At 43.6% G+C, this 20537-nt stretch overlaps 2 protein-coding genes across 6 annotated transcripts in view; one reads left to right on the forward strand and one right to left on the reverse strand.

Moving 5' to 3' along the window:
- Positions 1-2092: 2092 nt before the first annotated feature.
- synpo2lb (synaptopodin 2-like b) lies at positions 2093-13376 on the reverse strand. Of its 2 annotated transcripts, none has more exons than XM_031314749.2 (5): positions 13065-13376; positions 9979-10130; positions 9577-9864; positions 9024-9412; positions 2093-4860 (listed from the first exon to the last, which is right to left on the reverse strand). In XM_031314749.2, exons 1-5 carry the CDS (start codon positions 13164-13166, stop codon positions 2111-2113), a joined length of 3681 nt encoding a protein of 1226 aa, XP_031170609.1. In that variant the 5' UTR covers positions 13167-13376; the 3' UTR covers positions 2093-2110. The 2 variants fall into 2 exon arrangements, with proteins under 2 accessions (XP_031170609.1, XP_031170608.1); XM_031314748.1 differs by lacking the exon at positions 13065-13376 and adding an exon at positions 11632-11778.
- A 1367-nt stretch (positions 13377-14743) lies between these two features.
- sec24c (SEC24 homolog C, COPII coat complex component) overlaps positions 14744-20537 on the forward strand; it is a 28690-nt gene continuing 22896 nt past the window's right edge. For 2 of the 4 annotated variants that reach the window (XM_031314744.2, XM_031314745.2), the window contains exons 1-4: positions 14744-14927; positions 16626-16804; positions 18994-19074; positions 19836-19956. In XM_031314744.2, coding sequence (XP_031170604.1) covers positions 16645-16804; positions 18994-19074; positions 19836-19956 — 362 coding nt within the window. In that variant the 5' untranslated portion in view covers positions 14744-14927; positions 16626-16644. The remainder of the gene's footprint in view (positions 14928-16625; positions 16805-18993; positions 19075-19835; positions 19957-20537) is intronic. The other 2 variants (XM_031314746.2, XM_031314747.2) reach the window with 1 other exon arrangement.

Below are 20537 nucleotides of genomic sequence, written 5' to 3' on the forward strand. Positions count from 1 at the left end.
ACACTCGTATCAGTTGACCCAGAAACACGGTGAGAGGAAAGAGCCTCTTTGGCAGAACAGCGGGAGGAGACAGGATGTACGAGGGAGCAGCGCTTCCCCTCCACTCTCGATCACATAGTAAAAAAGCCATCAGAATTAAGCGTTAAGCACTGGGCCAAATAGCTGGAGATTAACAGCTCAAAAATACCGGTAGGTCAAATGGTCTGTGTGTGTGTGTGTGTGTGTGTGTGTGTGTGTGTGTGTGTGTGTGTGTGTGTGCAATTGAGTGAGAGAGACCAAGAGAGGGAGAATTGTAGAACTAATTTAGTAATTTGGCCAGGAGTTGAAAGAGCCACTTCAGTCATTATTATAAGTGCAGTTACAGCTTTAATGTATTTCTAAAATCCAGTGACCTAGTTTGTAGAAATGATTTGTGTGTGTGTGTGTGTGTGTGTGTGTGTGTGTGTGTGTGTGTGTGTGTGTGTGTGTGTGTGTGTGTGTGTGTGTGTGTGTGTGTGTGTGTGTGTGTGTGTGTGTTGTATCTTCCACTAGCACAGCAGCTAAGCTTACCAGTGGACGTGAACAGGACTGAAGTTAGCAGCTGAAGTTAGCAGCTGAAGTTAGCCGCGTCCGTCACCTGATCCCAGTCAAGGGTTAGAGGTTAGATCCCTTTCTGTGGCCATGGTTGGGTTTCATAGCTCCAAAGCCATCAGGTGGCTCTCCTGCTGTGAAATGTTGGCCTACAAGGACATTTTCAACTGTAATGATAAATCTAAATAGAAGAATTAGAAAAGGGATGCATGTATGCATGTTTGAAATTATTCTTCAAAGTTCAAATATCCTCTCTGTTTACAGTTCTCTATCTGTAAAAAGGGAACTAGAAAATCAAATTAAAAGTATAAAAATGTAGTATATAAAATGGAAACCTGCCAGGTTTATTACAGTTGCTTTGAATGTAAAATATGTGATGAGACAAGGGAGGAAACCATAAACTGTAATGGTGCAACATGTCTGGATGACAGATCCTACAGTGCCTCCATGTGGTGAAAGTCTAAAAGACAACCTTGATAGCTAATATCATTTATAAAGACTGTGTATTTGATCTCTAAACTACTTAAATCCAGAGAGATCAAATGAGCTTTTAGATCAGTTGGTAAATGCCTGAAAGAGAAAAAAGGGTAAAAACTAACAGGAGGAGGAAATACTGGGGCCCGGTGTGGGAGCGGGTGACACAAGCAGAAACAGAGTGACAGCTGGGGTGAGTCATGTCTATTTTTAATCAGCCGCATGTCTCTGTGGAAAACAGCTAAACCGACATGTAATACATCGCTTGTTTCATATCAACAGATCTGAAATCAAAGCTAGTGTAAGGCTTCCCTTCTTAATGGCAGCTGTGCTCTTCACCCTATGAAAAACTACAGAAAACAAAGCACACACTGCTGCAGAGTGCAACTGCAAAGAAAAACACTCAAACACAAATCCTTAGAATATATATAACAGAGGGGGAATTACAGTACTCAAATATGTTAGTAAAGCAACGTCTCTGATACGATAATGCAGGATGGCAACAGGTACTGTAGAATGTTTACAGAATGTGAAGTTATGAGTCAAATCTGCATCTTTTACACCTCATCAGACATTGTTTCTATTATGTCACTTCATCAGTGCTTTCCTTTTCATCTCTTTACCATCTTCAACCAAATCTCTCTCTCAACAGTCTTGGCTTTTCACATCCTCTATTCTTCTTTATGTTTAAACTTCATCATTCAATACAATATTTACAGAACTTTATTTTAGTTTCACCCAGCATCTCTTTCTGTCCTTTCAATCTGCCGTTGATGTCCATTTTTTTACTTTTCTCAGGTTTGCACACTACACTTCCTTTGCAGACCACAGTGTTCCTACTAACTACAGCCAAATGCATTGGATAAATTAGTCAACAAGATTAAATGTGCTTTATGGGTGGCTGATCCAAACAGATCTTATGATAAAATGTGTTTGGTAAAACCCCAAGCTGCAGCCTTGAATAACATTGTTACAGTACCAAAAACACATGGACCTATTTAAAAAAAAAAATGTTGCTCTATGTTCCCAAAGAGCCATGGCTTATTATGTCCAGACCAGAGTCTGTTCAGTGCATAGTGGATCCAGGGCGCCAGACGCAAGGCTGAAGACCCAGGTTGGAAGTGCTGAACCTGGGCCTGGGGACCCTGTTAGGTTGCGTGCTGCTGGATGCAGGCCGAGAGGCACCAGCGGGGCCCATTGGACTCAGATCTGGGGCACTCTTAAACTGCCTGTTGGCCTGCGCACTGTTGGAGGGCTGAAGGTGGGAGAAAGTAGGAGACTGGAGTGGATTTGGAGCAGGAACAGCGGAGAAGGTGGGGAGCTGAGGAAGTGGAGCCGTAGGGGCAGGGGGAGGTGGGGGAGATAGAGGGGAGGTGGCCCACTGAGGTTGGTAGGGTTGGGTTTGAGGCTGATAGGGTTGATAGGGGGTGGGGCCAACTGTAGGTGGAGGAGATGTGACATCAGAGCGCCACAGGGGTTCTCCGAGTGTCGTAGCTGATCGAGGTGCAATAACTTTGAGAGCGGGCCCTGTGGATGTCGGCGGGGGCGTGGAGAAGCGCTTTACCTCATATACTCGTGCTGTCTTCTGAGGACTTGTCAATCCTTTCTGCTGCTGATAGGAGGAGGTGTCCATGGGAACCCCACCCCCATAGCTGAACAAAGAAGAGTTGAGCTGGTAAGGCTGGTGGCTCATAATGTCCACAGCCTTGAGGCCTGCTTTCTGCCCTTTAGATCCAGCTGGTCCAGACTTTGTGACCTCAGGCTTCTTTTGGGCCTTCAGAGGGCAGGAGGGGGAGAGAAGGGGGTTGTAGCTGATGGGAGGAGGAGCACGAATGCTGGACGAGTACTTCCAGGTAGAAGGGAGAGAAGGTGTAGGTGAGGACTCCCTTGTCTGGGCAGAAGAGTAAGGTGCTGCAGCAACAGAGGGGGATCGCTCCACAACGTACCGATCCATCCTGTTCTGCCTCCGGGCAAACAGCTCACCTCCCTTCCCTGCCAGCTGTGGCACCTGAGGGGTTTGGGGTTTGGGAGCTATAGGAGGTGGCCTGGATCTCCGCTGAGCTTGCATGAAGTTGCAGGCCTCTGCCCCCAGTCTCAGCCAGTCCTCCTCAGGCCCCGACTCATGTCCGGTCTCACCACTGGGTGTAGCTCCTGTTTCAGCACCTGGGGTTCTGACAAAGTGGTCATCCATGTTCTGGACCATCGACAGCAAGTCCGGGTTTGGATTAACATCTTTGTTCTGGACTGCACAGAACATTGGCTTCTTGTTGCCACGGCGACGGGCATCGTGCAGGATGCCTGTGCGAGCGGCAGGGACCGAGATGCGCTCCTCTCGTGTCCCCAACAAATCGGCACCCGGAGGCTGGGGTGGTGAGGCAGTTACCATGGCAGCATAGGGGCCAGGAGTCACTGCACCTGTCATGTTGATGTAGGGGTGGGCAGCTGGAGATGGAGAAGGTTGGGTGGGAGGAGGACAAGGAGGAGGGGTGGGCTGGGCATGGAAGGAGGCCTGAGTCGGATCAGGGGGATGTGGTGGGGAGATGGGAGAAGCAGGAATGCAGGTGGAGGGAGGTGGATAAGTAGAAGCAGGAGGACAAGGAAATGGCTGTAGAGCTGGAGCGGAGAAGGGTTGAGAAGGTGATGGACAGAACAGGGTACTTTGAGCTGCAGAAGGAGAGAACGGGATGGAGGGGGAAGCATACACTGCGGGCTGAGGGGAAAATGTGAGTGGATTTGCGGCCGGCTTGGAGAAAGGTGCAGAAGATAGAGAGGAGGGAGGCGAGAGAGCTGAAGGGGGAGAGTTAGCAGAGGGGGGAGTTTTGTTGCTGTTGTTATTTCTTGGAGGGATGTACAGAGAGGTGCTAGACACTGCTCTCCTTGTATCTGGCCCTGATGGATGGTGAGTAGGTTGGATGGTCACCATGGAGACAGCCGCCACAGGTTTGGTCGCCATGGTCACAGCTGTGGGTGTGGGTTTGGGTTGGGGAGGGCGAAACATCACAGACGTTACAGATGCACAAGAAGAGGCAGGGCCTGGGGTGAAGGGGCGTGCAGTGCGGTTTAGAACACCTGGATTCAGGTGATGATCTAAGTCTGTGATTGGGCTAGGACTAAGATTAGGGTTAGTACTAGAATTAGGGTTGCCATGTTGCCCATTTTGACTTGGAAGGGACGTCTGAGAGGGCGAGCTCAGAACAACACTAGCCCGACTTACAGCTACCAACCCCCCATTGGTCAGAGCCACAGCTGGAGGAGACATGTGCGCAGTGTGGTTACTGATTAGCTGCTTCGTAATGCTGTTCTCCAGCCTTGAGCCCTGATAGGCTGAGCTCTCCAGCCCTGAGACCTCCAACCCTGGGCTTTGATTGACAGAGGCCACAAGTCCTGGAGTATGATAGGCTGAGATGTCCAGACCCGAGCTGTGCTTGGTTGTTGGCGTTGTTGGAGTACTTGGTGTGGTTGACGGGCAAGCAGAGCTTTTCCTGTCCAGCACGTCTAGATACCCGGTATCCCACGTAGGGTCAAAAGATGCTGAGAATCCCTCTTCATCAACTTCTGAGCCACTCAGGATGGAGCTTCCTCCTTCCTCTTCCGTCTCCCCTCCTGTGTCTCCTTCTGTCTCGCCTCCTCTATCTTCCTCAGCTTTGCCAAAGCAGGTCAGCGTGTACTTCTTGGCCCTCTGCCGGCGTTTCTTGAACATAAGCACCCCTTTCGAGTTGGGGTTGGGAGCATCAGTCAGCAAAGAGGCAATGGATCGGCATTTAGTACGAGCTTCTTTCACCTGTTTCTCCACCACACTCTCCCCACGATGCAACTCTGCAAGACAGGAAGGGGAAAGAAAGAGAGACCAAAATAAATGTGCTGAAAGAGAGAGGAAACAAAGGAGAGAACCGGCTCACCGACGAGCAGTGGCTGATTTATATGGTATTATCACAGTGAGGAGCAGCTATGAGGATTACCAGTGACAGACAGGAGTGTGTGTTGTGGATTTAGAACAAAGAAGTCCTGCTTTCCAAAGTTAAGTCACACACCCCTGGAAGTTTAGATTAGAGTGTCTCTCCTGCACAAATGCTTGTTTGTGCCCGTGTGTGTGTGTGTGTGTGTGTGTGTGTGTGTGTGTGTGTGTGTGTGTGTGTGTGTGTGTGTGTGTGTCGCTGCTTAGTCCAAGGCTATTTGAGTCTTTTTAGTACCCTGGCTCACCTCACATGAAAATCCTCACTACATAACTATAGTCTGATGCAGCCTCTGTGCACACACATTCACATTGTATGTAACTTTTATACGGTCAAGCTCACACAATCCCAATATCAAACTTGATATTTCAGTTGCAAAGTTCAAATATTACTGTTGCAAAGACTTGACATAACAAGGTTTATAGGAGAACAACAGTCTACAGCAATGCTAATGGCTCTGTTAGACTTGTACAGAGCGGTGAAGGGAGCTATATGCTAACACATTTTAGTTTAGCATATTAGCATTTGCTAATTAGCACTAAACACAAACAACACAATTCATCATAATGGGAAAATGAATGTCTGAACCAAATCTTATGACAATCCTTATAACTTTCGAGATATTTCACTCAAAACCACAAATATGAACCTCATGGTGGCAGGAAAGGAAAAGTCACCAAAGTCATAATATCTGCACCAAATTTCCTCTCTATCCATCTAATAGTTGTTGAGATATTTCAGTCTGGACCTACCCACAGACTGGCTTTGTCATCCCACTAGCAGACCTAAATATAACTATATTTTGTAACCTTTTGTTCCATTATTTAAATTTTTTGCATTATGTTTTCAGCCAACAATAAGCAATATAGCTTCATTAAGTTGATAAAGCATCACAGTATAGACACATCAGTTTATATGATCCTTCTATTCAGCGTAAACCCACAAAATAAGATGCACAATCACAGTTAGAGTAAGTTATCCTCACGTCTAAATAAGAATCATGAGTCAAGTCTACTGAGCACAACAATGACAAATAACCTTGACATTATGTAATGATCAACTTTCTAAGGTGCTGACATAGCATAAACATTAAGTAGTTCCTCTTAATATGAAAAAGAAAATTACTTGTAATGTGAGAAAATCCATGTGTAAATGAAGTGTACATAAAAGGGTTTTAATGTCTTACCTGCGTACACGGTGTGTGTGACTGTGTGTCCATCTACGTCTGAACCTGAAGGAGATGTGAGGTCCCGCATTTCACTAAAGTGAGTGTGTGTGTGTGTGTGTGTGTGTGTGTGTGTGTGTGTGTGTGTCCTTAAAATCCCTCAGACCCTCCCACACACACCCTCACAGACTCCAGTTCTGCTCTGAGTGGGGAACTGTTTAGTGTCTTCCAGCTCTTCTCTCGGGGCACAGCCCATGTAAAGACCTTTGTCTGTGTTCAGCAACCCAAACCAATGCATGATGTCAACCCCCTATTCCTGTCTGTCTGACAGGCATCAAACACCTGTCCAGTCTCTGTCTCACACACACACACACATACACACACACACACACACACACACACACACACACACACACACACACACACACACACACACACACACACACACACACACACACACACACACACACACACACAGGACAGGAAGACCCCTCACTGGAGGATATTTAGACAGTGGTGTCACTGAGTTTGTGTATGTGTGTTTGCATGAGTTCATAAAGCCAATTATAGTTTATAGAGGAAAGCTAGGTCATAACTCTTTACTGATGTGCCATTCTCTGCTGCTGACACTTCATACCTAACAACCACTGCACACACTGACACACAACTATATAGCAGCAGAGCTAACAATCCCACACCCAAAGCCAAAAGCAGTGTGTGTGTGTGTGTGTGTGTGTGTGTGTGTGTGTGTGTGTGTGTGTGTGTGTGTGTGTAATGTGAGAAAGGACAGGTCCCCGGACACCTCATCATTCGTCCTATGGTAAAGCCCTAATCCAAGTCATTCAGCCCCTCATTACTGCAACATTTGCTCATGTGAAGTCACAACTCTGTCACTGCATAGCTATTCAGTTTGATCAGCTGCGATCATTATTGCTTTGTTGAAATAATAGGTTAACCAAACAAGGTTAATAAAAAAAAGGAATAGTTCAACATTTGGTGAAATACTCTTATTCGCTTTCTTGTCAAGAGTTAACTGAGAAGATTGATTCCATTTTTGCATCGTTTCACTTTCGGCCAGTTGTTCCCAATCTTTTGCTTCTGACCCATTAATACAAAGCAACGTCTATTTGCTATTTACTTTTTTGAGGCCTAAAGAAAAAAAGCAAAACTAGCAAACACTTTTTTTTAGGTGGCAGTTTTAATATTCTCATTTCCTATCTCAGTCATCATTTCACGATCCCAAATTCATCTTGCATTGAATTGTTTATCCTATAAAGCCAAAATATGTTGAAAAATGCATATCATACCATTCCACACACAAAGGGGACGATTTCAGAATTACTTTTCTGTCTGACCAACAGTTCAAAACACAAAGATATTTCATTTACAATAATACAAAGCAGAGAAAAATAGTACATTCTCACATTAGAGAAGCTGTCCAGCAAATGTTTGGCATTTCTCTTAGCAGATACCTTGATTAATTAACTTGATTAATTTTTTGTTGATTGACTAATCAACAAATCGACTATTCGTTTCAGCACCAGAATCAAACACATTTTACTGGTACCTAGCCTACTGTGCACACAGGGTAAGAAACACACACCAAAACTTTCACATACACACACAATCATGCTAACACTCATACATCACATTTTCAGCTGTGTGGCCTTTGAGTCAGAGTCTGTCGATCAGAAGCTTGAATGCCTATAAATACAGTCAGTGAGGCAAATGCTCTGAATACTGACAGGAGAGATGGACTGCTGTTTTAGGGGACAGAAGAGAGGAGGAGGGGGGAGGTGGAATACCTCTGCAGGTGTCTGGTATATCTCACCCCATCACCACAAGCCTGTAAATGTAACCGGATGCTCCAGTTATAGAAAACCACCACTAGAGGGTGATCTAGCCATTGATAAGCTTTCAAGACTTGACAGCTGATGCCCTCGGAGACACCAAGAAAATCTTTGGAATTTAAATTAAAAGGCAAAAACACTGTGGTCAAGACTGAAATAGTTGCTTCACCATGAGAAACAACAGATGTTCCTGTTTTTGGTTAGTAGCTTGTGTGTCATACTCAAACGTGATAGACAAAAAAGTTTGGATCCAACTAAACAAACTCACATCCAAGATCCAAACTTTATTCAGTAACAATTATTGTTTGGAAATGTTATGGGTGGAAGTGATATACACATTCATGGTATGCTGTAAAGGACTATAATTAGAACTGTAACTCAATTATACATTATTTTCAAAATAACTGTGATAAAGCGGTATATTAACCATACACAAATGAGATCATGGTAGCCTCTAACATATCTGAATGGTGCGGTTTTCAAAATTAGGACTATTTTTTCCATAAACCCTGTTGCTTGATTCCTCAAACAGGACATTTAAACTTTTTGTCAAGACCTTTCTAGGTATTTCTTGTGGCATATTTATGTTTTCTTTGGATTTACAGAAGATAATAAAAATGTTGGAAGGGATTTTACCATCATCCTTTAACTTATTTCACAATAAGTCATACTGACTTAGTAGCATACAACCATGATTATCCTCATTTGATTTCAGTACTTATAGTGTGTCAGCAATCAGGTAGTAATGCTTAAACTGCTGCACATAGCAATCCTAGATTTAAAAGAGTATTCTCTTTTAATCGCATGTCTGTACTTATGTGCACGCAGACTGGCATATATAGAATTAACATGTTATAATAAATAATGTGTTAATAACAGTATGTTTGTATGGTTTATTTTCTCTCATTGTATGCATATAGTATTTTTCCTTGTAAACCATTTTGTAATCTCCAGATTATTTAGCCTACTTGTAACGGTGTAGTTCAGTTTTGTAGGAAGATGTATACTCACTAGCTTGTCGTGCTTTGTCCATGTAGGTGGTGGAGAGCTCACTGCTGACTGGGGTCTGCTGTGGTCCCACCATGGGCACCAGATGTTTACCAGAGCCTGACATCAGAGCCTCTTTCGCCCGTTCAGGAGACACGAGCGGTGGGCAGGCCAGCCCGATGCAGCCCCCCGCCTCTTGGAAGCCACTGTCCCCTTCTCCCTCCGCCTCCATCAAGCCCTGATCAGGGGTCGGTGTGAGTGTGTGAGGGGTCAGAGTGTGTGGGGTGTGTGCTGGAGTGGTCCACTCAGTCTGGAGTGGTTGGAAGATGAGCTCTCTGCGAGGGACGCCAGGAAGACACTGACCGTCCCACTGCCCCTGCATGGAAACCACTGCATCTGTGGCGCTCTCATACCTCAGAGGAAACACAGAACACATCAAAGATTATAACACAGCGGTGGAGTTTGGATAGAATATGGACAGGAGACCCAGTATGATGTTGCAGCTTTTTGGGAAGACTGGTAAAAAGAAATCTTCCATGATATAGTACATTGAGAACAGGAGGTTTCCATGTCTTACCCGCTCATCTCTGAGGTCTCCTCCTCTTCTTGCTTGTCATAGCGCGCAGGTGAGCGTGCGTGAGGAGGTGTGCGGCGCTGGCGACGGTGCGTGAGTGACTGTGTGTCTGCGTCACTGTCTGTCTCTCCGTAGTAAGCCTCGCTGTCTGGAGGGGAAGTGATGCCCCTGGGTATCCCAGTGGGGGAGAGGATGGAGGAACGGTGAGAGGGCAAGGGGCCCACGGGGGGAGACAGGACCCTCATAAAGGAGCGGGGCGTGGCAGATGTGGAGTGGAAATCAGAAGGGGCCCTGGAAACATACAGATGACTAGTTGTGAAAATATAAAACATGCATCAAATTGTTTAATATCGCCTCATGTAACAAAGACTGTGTGATGTTCTGTATGGGTGTCAGTGCTCTGACCTTTTAACCCTCAGGTTGAGTGTAGCGCTCGGTGTATCTATGAGCCCCATGGCCTGAGCATGACTGAGCTCTGCACACATATGGTCGCCAATGGCAACCAGCTCGTCATGCTCCTTCAGTCCAGCCTTGCATGCTTTGCTGCGCCTGCGTACCTGCAGAGAGGAAAGGGGTTAATAACACATTATTACTTTAAGCTGTGGTAAAAGCACATAGAAAATGCTATAATGACATAAATATTCATGGTGGCTTTAAAGGGCCTAAATACACATTATCTTATCAGCTTTTTACTATGAGTGATGGTTTTCTACATTAAACAACTATTTTCTGCCAAAGTTTGAACACAATATTTCAGTTCACGAGAGATTTCAGAATAGGTCTGTGATCTTCTCACTGACCCCAGTTAGGATTCAGCAATATTTTAATAAATAATATTAAATTTGATGCCAGTCCACTGTCAATCCTGATGAAGCATATTAACACATTTCTTTAGTGTTAAACTCCTAATAAATATTATTTATTAGGAGTTTAAATTATTATTTTCTAAACTTTAACCTGGCTGTTGCTTATTTAATCGTAAATATTTAATGTTAATGAAAAATTACCAGATTGTTTACAGATAGACTTTAGTTTGTTAAACCGCTTTGTTGAGTGCTCTTTTCTGATTGGCCAATTACGGCATTCTACGGTGTGTTACCGTTGCTTTGGACACAGTTCTGAACAGAGAAATTTTTTAAATCAATAAAATCATTCTAAAATCAATTTTTTGTCTCAAATTCTTGATTTATTTAGTAAGTAGCTGTGTAATAAGCAAATAATGTAGAGCAAGCGGGTCATTATTGCAAATTAAACCTTTTCAGGCCGATGAAGGAAATCTCCACTTTGCGTCGGGGTCCTGCGTCACCCTGTCACAGCTAATAATGACCCGCTTGCTTTACATTATCCCTCTTCACCCTGTAAATCCTACAGATTGTATCGTGTGAGTCAATCAGATCATTCAAGGATTTAAAGCTCAATATCCAATGAACAATGTTCAGCAACAGGCGGCTCTCCTCTACTGCCAGCCATCCATGTCCCCGTATCAGAATAACTCGTGAAGTCATGCAGCTGTTCCCTGGACGTCGCTAAGAGATGATGATGTCATAGGATTCTTCAGGAAGTATGTCTGTGGGGGGTGGGTGATAGATGGGAAGGCTAGTATTCCTGTCCACTAGATTGCAGTTTCCTTTATAAGAAGAAGATAAGGCCCTCACCTCTGTCTCCTCGCATATACACACTAATACACACAGCTTATCACTGTACAAAATGTTGAGAGGAGGAAAGTGTGTTCCCACACCTACTTGGACTGTTAAGAGAACACAGTATTTGCTTTTATCAGTATCTCTTGACCCAATAATCCTAGTGCGGCGCCACACAAACACATGCAAGGATCTCGTACTTTCCCATTCAGAAAAAATGTATAGCCTACACACAGCACAAGTGAACATCATGAAAGAGGGGGTTTAAACAGCTGCATCACCGGTCTGGATGCCTGTCCTTCACCATATGTTCCCCACATACCCAAAATAAAACCTTGCAGGAGAATCGACCACATTCCTAGACAGAAGAAGAAAGACAGGCGCTACTGTGGTGGGAAAGACAGAAAAAAATACTTACAATAAGAGAACACGAGACAGGATAGTGTATGAGTGTGTGAGGCTCTGTGTGTGTGAACAAGAGGCCTTTTTCCATGCTCAGCTTCCAGCTCCTCTTAAATGAGCTATTCTGATCCTCTAGTTTGTGTTCCATTCCCAACCGGGCTTATCTGAGGTATGCCCAACCACACACACACAAACACACTCAAACGACAGGTCACACAAATGACAGGTCACACACACACACACACACACACACACACACACACACACACACACACACACACACACACACACATAAGAGGAAGCACACTGATCAAACTCTCATCAAAAGTGACCTTATCTGCTTGAAATTTCTGGATAAAAAAGAGGCCTTTGGTTCCAGAGCCACTCCACCTCCATTTTGTGTCAGAAGTTATGACGGCTTATGAGTGACCGGCCAACTTTTAACATCAGTGTGAGCGAGGTCGCATTCCTCCTCTCCAGAATAGATTTTCTTATTAGAGACAACATTCTGTACTGTCAACAAATATAAACACAGACACAAAAAGCTTACCAAACCAAACTGGAAAAAAGAATACTTCCTCCCGGGCTTAAAGTTAGATTATTATGTATAAGTGACAATGACAAATCTGAAACAAGTTCATTGTCGACTGTGTGTGTTCACAGTAGACACATTCATATGCACAACTACACAGACATGCAATAAGTGTGTGTGTAGGTGTGCACATACAGAAAAGTAACATAGAATGTATGCACATGTATACACTGTACACTACCCTATTCAAAAGAAACCCCTACAAGTCTCTGATACTGTACGATCGCCATCAGGATGCAGTGATGAAACACGAGTTAAGATCAATCCCTTAACATGTGTTCACACTGTTCTTTGACCCACAAACCTAACTGAATCACAGCAGGGCAAATTTAAATTGGCTGCAGCCAAATGAGAAAATTGTAGTATATCCTTAAGGTACTGTTGTAGAGGGAAGATTACTTCTGGTCATAACTACTCAAGTAACTGTAGAAAAGTGGCATTTTTCTGAGTAACTATTACTTAGATACAGACGTGAAACAACATCCTGCTTGATATCCTGATTATAAGCCTTTCAATACAAATATTCCCTTGCCAATTCAATGATGCTCTCTGAACTAAGGAAATGATTGCCCTTCAAAAACTAGCTGTGAACAAACTACAAGTGAAAGTACATGTAGTGACTTGCTTGTGTGTGAAAAAGCTAGACGATTACACTCACATGAGCACTTGTATTTATCTTTTTTATCTTATCTTTTTTTCTTTACAAACACAACAAACCACAGGACTGACCATCAAGACCTCAAGCCGCAAGTAACAGCTGAAGCCTCTATTAAATCCATCTACTCATGTTACCACCTTGGCAGTAAGTCTTTTCTCCAACATACAGTATGCACACATGCTTATGAGCTTCACCATACCTTGGCCACCTGTAGAGGTTTTTGCTGCTCTGCTCCTCCCTGCAGTCTGAAGCCCCACGGGGAACCCCCAGAGAGGGAGACAACAATCTCCTCAGCTACCATCCCTGCTCCCTGCTCACAGCCTGCCGTGTGTGTGTGTCTGTGTCTCAGTTGCTCTCCCCTTCTTCCGTTCCTCACACTCTGCGAGTATCAATGATTGAGTGTGAGGCTTCTGCCTCCCGCTCCTGTCGGTGACCACGGCAAATCACTCCAACCATGAGGAGACAGGGGGTGGCTGGCTTTCATCTGCTTACACTGGAATGCTGTGTCAGAGGGTGGGCAGAGTGAGAAGGGGTACAAGCTTTTTACTGTGTGTGTGTGTGTGTGTGTGTGTGTGTGTGTGTGTGTGTGTGTGTGTGTGTGTGTGTGTGTGTGTGTGTGTGTGTGTGTGTGTGTGTGTGTGTGTGTTCATCCTCTCTCGTATTCAACACTTGCCATGTCACTCTCAAACACTCTGTACAGGATGGGATGTTTGCTGATAAACCCTCCCGAAATAACCACTGCCACCACTCCCTCTTTGACCCCCAGCTCAGCCAGTCTGGCCAGCAGCCGCGGCTCACAAATTTGTCCTCTACTACCCACAGCACCCCAACCTTAAAGCACAGGGGGAGGAATATTTTATGAATTTCAGTTTTCAGTTTACTGTCTATAGAATGTATCGGCGGCATCAGAGTACTAGATGCCGCCGATACATTCTATAGACAGTAGACTGAAAACTGAAACTGACATATCTTTTTTTTCTTCTTTTTTTCGTACAGACGTCAAGAAACACAATTTAACACAGAAAGCCCTGCCCTTCTGCAGTGTTGGGAAATATGATCAATACTGGCTCAATACTCGGGCTGCTGTTCATCAGATTCAACACCTCTGATCTTGCAGAGGAAAGGCAGATAATTACAGAATTTAGTTAGCCAAAATGACTTGGCCCAACAACAGCTTAAATCTGATCATCTAATAATACTCATGCCAGGTTTGTGATGAATAGTCACATGTAAAATAATTCCAAATTGGACCTAATGCAAGGTGAGCTGGGCCCAAATTTGGCACAAGTCTCATTAAGGGGAGCAGTTTGTACCCCCAAAATGTAGCCAAATCTGGCTCACATTTGGTCCTGACACTTTGGCCCAATTCAGATGGCCACCTCTTGCCACATTGTAATTATCTGATTGATGACTGGAAGGATCGTCATAGAAATACTCGCTATGTGTCTGTGGCAAACCTAGTGGGAAAACAAACATTTTTAGGTGCGTGTGCATAAAATATTCAATAATGTTTCAAATATAAAAGTGTTGTGCATTGACTGCCTATCTTCCATTGCATTGTAATATGAAATTATCTGCTAAAGCTCGAGAACAAAGTGTCAATTGTTATTAATATTATTTTACACGTCAATAACTGAGTTTATAGTAAACTTCACATTGCATTGGACTGCTCTCAGTAACCAAAGCCTTCCTTGGCACATAGGCCTACTACTGGATATTTGAACTCTATATACTTTCATCACACAGCACTATAGTTTATTAAATTTCTATATTTTCAAGGCCTAGGGCTATAAGTGTTATTATTTTTCGCTGTTATATGTATATATTGTAGAGTTTTGTCTGTCGGTGAATGTGTGTGAATGTGGAGGAAGTCGCTCTGCGGTGCCCGGATGTGGACGTGGCACAGCGCTGCAGCAGTTCCGCCGAATGTCCGCTTCTGCTCACCAAGAAGGGATTAGTGAGAAACACCCCGGGACGACATCGGCTTCACAGTTTGTCGGACACCGGGTTTCACAGATTCCCCCGAGCAGAGGATAGCCTTACTATTTACAACACTTTGGAGGTAGGTTTCGATTTGACACCAGTTAATGTATGACATCTCTGTCCGGCTTGACAGTAGAGCTTGGATTTTGCTACGTTTGCTAATGCTAGCTAATGCTATGGCACGGCTAGCATCGCTCTGTGAAATAGCTGGTGGTTACTAGCTTAGCTGAGCTAGTAGGCTATTAGCTACCTCCGGTTGTGGCGTTTTGGTCACAGCTGATTCAACCACTGCTGTCATTATGATGGTTGTCTGGTTGCTAACTTTAGCAAGCTAAGTTAACCCTTGTGATTTGGAAGGTTGTTGAATCAAATTTGGTTAGACTCGTAACCGCCCTATCATGTTAACCAGGCTCTGTGTTTTGAGCGTTTTGGTTGACATGTTAACGTAAGTTAGCTCGCGAGCTAATTGTAATGCGGCACTGAGGTTGTTTCCCGTTAGCACACTGCTACGCTCGCTAGCTTTCCTCGGCTTTGCTGCTATCACACTTCACCCCTAACTTACGAAGCTGGCATTTATTATTCTCAAAGAATACGTTGTTCTACTTGTTTTGAATAGTGCACTGTTTCTATTGAACTTGCTTACTACCTAGTTTCTTAAATATGCAACCCAGACAGGAGAGCAGATGTGGGTCACTTGGTAGGCCTGAAATAATAAATAGCTGTACGGCTCCAGCGATTGTATTTCTCGTTGTGGCACCTGCACTGCTGAATTATTCAAAGACCCCGCTCGTTTAGCCCATGTTTATCTGTTAGATGATACTCATCACTCATGTCATATAGGTTCTCCAGAAGCCAATTGAATAAACAACGGCACTCGTGAAGCTCTGTTAGCAAGGTTAAAGTTGACATGTGATAAGCAAGAATTATCATGCTCATAAAGTTGACTCACTGCCCCACTAAGTTACCTTCTGTGGTCTTCTCATGAACTGTAAACACTTAGTCTCAGGTAAACACTCAGTCTCAGGCACATGCATGCGTCCATTAGACATTACACATCTTCACCGTATCTTGTGGATTGTGTCTGTTTTGCTTTAAATTATTGAAATTGTTTGGTTTAAGTGTTGGTCTACTGTGTGTGTGTGTGTGTGTGTGTGTGTGTGTGTGTGAACTCAGTGATTGAGATGCAAACTGTAGGTGTGGTCAATGTAAACATAAAAAGCCAATAAAGGTGTTGTCACTGAACCAGGACATTTTACAGTCACAGAAAAAGTTTGATTTGTGTGTGAAACTTCTAGAGCCAAGCTGTGCAAGCTTGAAGTGTTTTGCATTACTCTTCCTGTTTGTTAGTTCAGGTGCATTGTGACCGCACACTCAGTTGGGGTCATGTATATCTTAGGACTGCTTTAAATTCTCTTTGTTTTTAGTTGAATATGGAAAAGTTTCCCCTATATGTTGAAGAACATTAAACTGAATTGCTGAATATTTGTTCGTAAGGGAGAGAGTTGGCAGGATACATTCTTACTCAGATCAATTGTTTGTGTTTTTTTAGCTTCTGTCTATAGTCCACATTTTCCTCATGGAGTGAGAAGTGCTGTGTGGGCAGATTGGATCAGGGGAACCCAAGACTGTCATAACAGCCTTTGTCATTAATAACCTCCCTGTCTTACAGGATTTTACACTCCAGGTGTCCTGGTGGTGAAATCTCTGTTTACAGCCTGCAAACAGGCTAAACAAGTTTAGTCTTGAATTATGAGAGTAACACTTTTTTTCTCTCCAGATTTAGGGATGAACTGAGGATGAATGTAAACCAGCACACTCCAATGGCCTCTCCATATGGCCAGCCCCAGCCTGGCTATGGCCAACCCGGCTACGCACCCCTGGATGGGGGATACCCCGCACCTTACGCACCCTACAACGGCCCTTCTTCAGCCTATCAGCCTGGGGCTCCACCACAAGGTAAAGTGCTGCTTCTGAACAAGTTTGTGTACAAGTGAGTTGAGAGAGAGAGACACCAGGGTTGCATCTCATAACCCTTAAATTAAAACCATGACTCCTCCACTTGCCTCCCTTCCTAGCGACGTGCACCTCTCGAAAAGTGAAAGTACACGTCGGCATGACTCACGTCGCTTGGCTGTGGCTTGGTAGCGTTGCATTTCCCTCTACTCATTTCCTGGTTCTCCTTCTCCATAAACAACATGAAATCAAGGAGAGGGTTAACTTTTCCTTGCACAGATTTCCCACCGTGGTCAGAAAGAACAGGGGAGACACTTTGTTTCTCTCACTATGACTCTAGAGCCGGTAGTCGCTGCGAAGCTAATCGCCGTTACTCTCTCACTCGTTTTACCACACACTCCCCACACACACACACACATGCTGGCCCTGCACACACACACCAACGCACCAAATATAAACTTCAGGCCACTTACTTAGGCTACGGCGAAAGCTCTGCGTTAAGCCTACACAGGACCATAAATCATGCTTTAGTCCCCATCGAGGAGGCACCGGAGAGACGCGAGGAAATCATGGGAGGAGAGAGGCAACGAGCAAATGTGTTTTAGAGGGATGAGACGTCCTTTCCTCTGAAGCGTCACATGAATTCGTCAGCTGTTTGGGCCGAGTTAACAACTCCTTCAGCTGCACGGCTTCCGGGAAGGTTGCTCTCGTGTATCCTCGCTCATGGCTCCTCGGTGATCCCTCCTCGATGCTCGCTCCTCGGTTTTCGGGGCAGAAATAAGAGCTTTGAGATGGCCTTCGCCAAGGAATGACAACAGCTTCCGGTTCAGCAGAGGACCGAGGAGTCGAGTAGGGCTGCAGCTATCGATTATTTTAGTAATCGCGTATTCTACCGATAATTCCATGATCGAGTAATCGGATAAGAAATACTTTTGTTTTATTGAAGGGCAATTATATACAATAGTTTGGTTTAATTTTCAGAAAAAAGCACAATTTGTATTGCTTACATTGCTTACAATATCATCTCTCAAAAAACTAAACATTAAGTGCATTTAAGTGTCATATTACATTGTTTTTAAATAAAACAATGTAATAACAACCAATAACAATAACAACCTCAAACTAAGGCATACATTAAACATACATTAAACATTACCTTAAGTTGTGCAACTTAACTTTCAGAACTACAAGTTTCAACCTGAGACTGATCTGTATATAGGCCTATATGTAAATATTAGTTATACTCAACCTATTTTCATTTATATATTTGATTACAATTTCACACAGCTCTGTTATGCTAGTAGATCGTTGATCAGCTGTTTCTCCGTGAAGAGAGAGAGTGAGAGAAAATGGTGCGCAACAATCAGCTGTTTTTCCGAAGGGATAGTCAACAAGTCGGCTCTTTAGATCAAATTGTGGTCACCACTACGTATTTTCTTGTCTTTGATTTTGGTAGTTGTTGTGTTTGGTGTAGTTTCATCGTCCATTAGACTCTGATTTACTTTTGTCGGGTCCACTTCGTGGAATGGATGATTAAGTTAGACTCTGTTTTCTGTTGAGATGCTGAAACACTGACGTTATGCTATTATTGTGGTAAGCTAGTTCCAGTTTGCAGTAGACACACTGTACAGAGTTCTCGTTTTAATTATGTTTGGAACTGATTCCAAACTTGGGACGCTTTCTGTCGTTTTCTCCAGCCTGTCTCTTCTCTTAGCCCCTCACTATTTACGCTCTCTTTCTTCATTTTGTAAACTGCGCTGTCAGTTTCATGGCAGGTGTGACCGGTGTGCGACAATAATAATCATTTGTGCGGAAACACCGTGAGCGATACGTTTGTAACATTGTTTAAACGACGCTTCGAGGCAAATCATTTTGCGTCAAGGATTTTTAGTAATCGAATTATTCGAGTTACTCAAGGAATCGTTTCAGCCCTAGAGTCGAGGAGCTATCAAATAAGTGTTATGAGATGCAACCCTGGTAAGCTGTGATGCTCTTTATGCACTCATAGTCATAACCTTGGAGTCCCCTACCTACCTTGTTCTCACCATGTGATTGTCCATGTATGTATGAGAACAACACTGTGCCTTTATACACTAATCTGAATCTTGACTGCCCCTCTTATATCTTCACGTTGCTTTTTAGCAATTACCTACATCATTCTGTATTTGCCTTCCTCTTTTCTTGTATTTCAGGTTATTCTCCTTTCACAAACTTTCCCTCTAAGGCTGTGGTTGCCAACCCAGTCTCTGACCTCTCCTCTCCTCTTGACTTAGGTAACTGCCTCCTCTCTTTTTCTTACTCATTTCACACTCCACCTGCTCTGCAGTCATTGAATCCCTTGTGTACCTACAGACATTATTATTTCTGCCATGCTCTTTTGTCAATGTACAATAGAAGCTCTTTTGAGTCTACCTAACGCCAGTGATTGTTAAGCATAACAGCCAGCCAGTTACTGACATTTTTTTATTACCAAATGTTTTGTATTACCTAGAAATGTGAGCTAGTATGCTTGTATTATGTGTGATAGATTTTCCAAAAACAATCTCTGCATCCCCTGGTCATATTTATTTTCTATTTGTTCACATTGTATTTTTACATGCATATTGTTGTTGTTTTTGAGTGACCAGTAGGGAAGGTAGAGGGGTTTTGTGCTTTTTCTCTCTCGCTCTCTCCTTTTTTCTAGGCTAACGTTGTCAAGATGCTTAGCTAGACTTTATATCCTAAAATTGTCAGATGTTTGGTGTCTATTTCCAGCCGTCATCAGAACATCAGACCCATGAATTTGACTGGCCCTCTTACCAGTTTGTAGTATGTAGTCTGTGCTCCTAAACCCAGAGGCAAAATCTGGGAATGTAATCAGTTAGTTCTAAAAATGTATTTAGGCAACACAGTGGCCTATAGCCATGTTTATCTCGCTGCGCTAATCTCGTCACATTGAGAAAATTGGGATCGGAATGAATTCGGGATTATTTGTTGCAGGGAGTGGTTATGCTTTTTGCAGGTATGTTAGTAATCTTTTGTCCCTGCATTTCAGGTCCTGCCCGGGGTCCTCCCACCTCTGGCGCCCCTCCAATCTCGGCGCCTCAACCATATAATCAGTACAGTCAAGGGGACATGCAGAATGGACCCCCACCTATGACACAGGCCCCACCTAGGTAATTACATGTTGATTGGTTGTTATTTCTCTTTTTATAAGTGTATTCAGTCAACCTGTGTTTTTAATGCCAACTATGATGACATTTTTTTAAATTTCCTACTTGAGGTTAACTTGTAGCAGGTCATTCAAATTCTACGTGTTTCACTTCATAAATTCAGCTCATTCAAGCAGGTGACAGAATCCATTTAGACACCCAAAAACTGCACTGAGACTGTCTATAACTTTAGGACCTGGTGCTCCTCCAAGAAGAAGTTAGTTGGGAGTGAAAGTGGACTCCAAGCCAACCAAAGCATTATTATTCATAATTATTTCAAAACACACTAAATGTAATTGTAATAAACAGCAGTTGCTCGTTTGTCAAACGCCTAGCATAGAAAATTATCTGAGAGAAAACTGGAGTTCCAGTTGCTGCTGATATTCAGTTTTCTTTTTTCTAAATGTGCTGGTATTGAACACAATATAAGGCCAGGTACTGCAAAGGTAGTATTTCATGTTAACCAGTGCGTTTACATGCACTGTAGTAACCAGGTTACTGCATTCGAGTGCATGTGTCAGGTCAATGACATTTTTCCTCTACCC

The sequence above is a fragment of the Sander lucioperca genome, chromosome 22 (assembly GCF_008315115.2).
Source record: "Sander lucioperca isolate FBNREF2018 chromosome 22, SLUC_FBN_1.2, whole genome shotgun sequence".
Taxonomy (NCBI): domain Eukaryota; kingdom Metazoa; phylum Chordata; class Actinopteri; order Perciformes; family Percidae; genus Sander; species Sander lucioperca.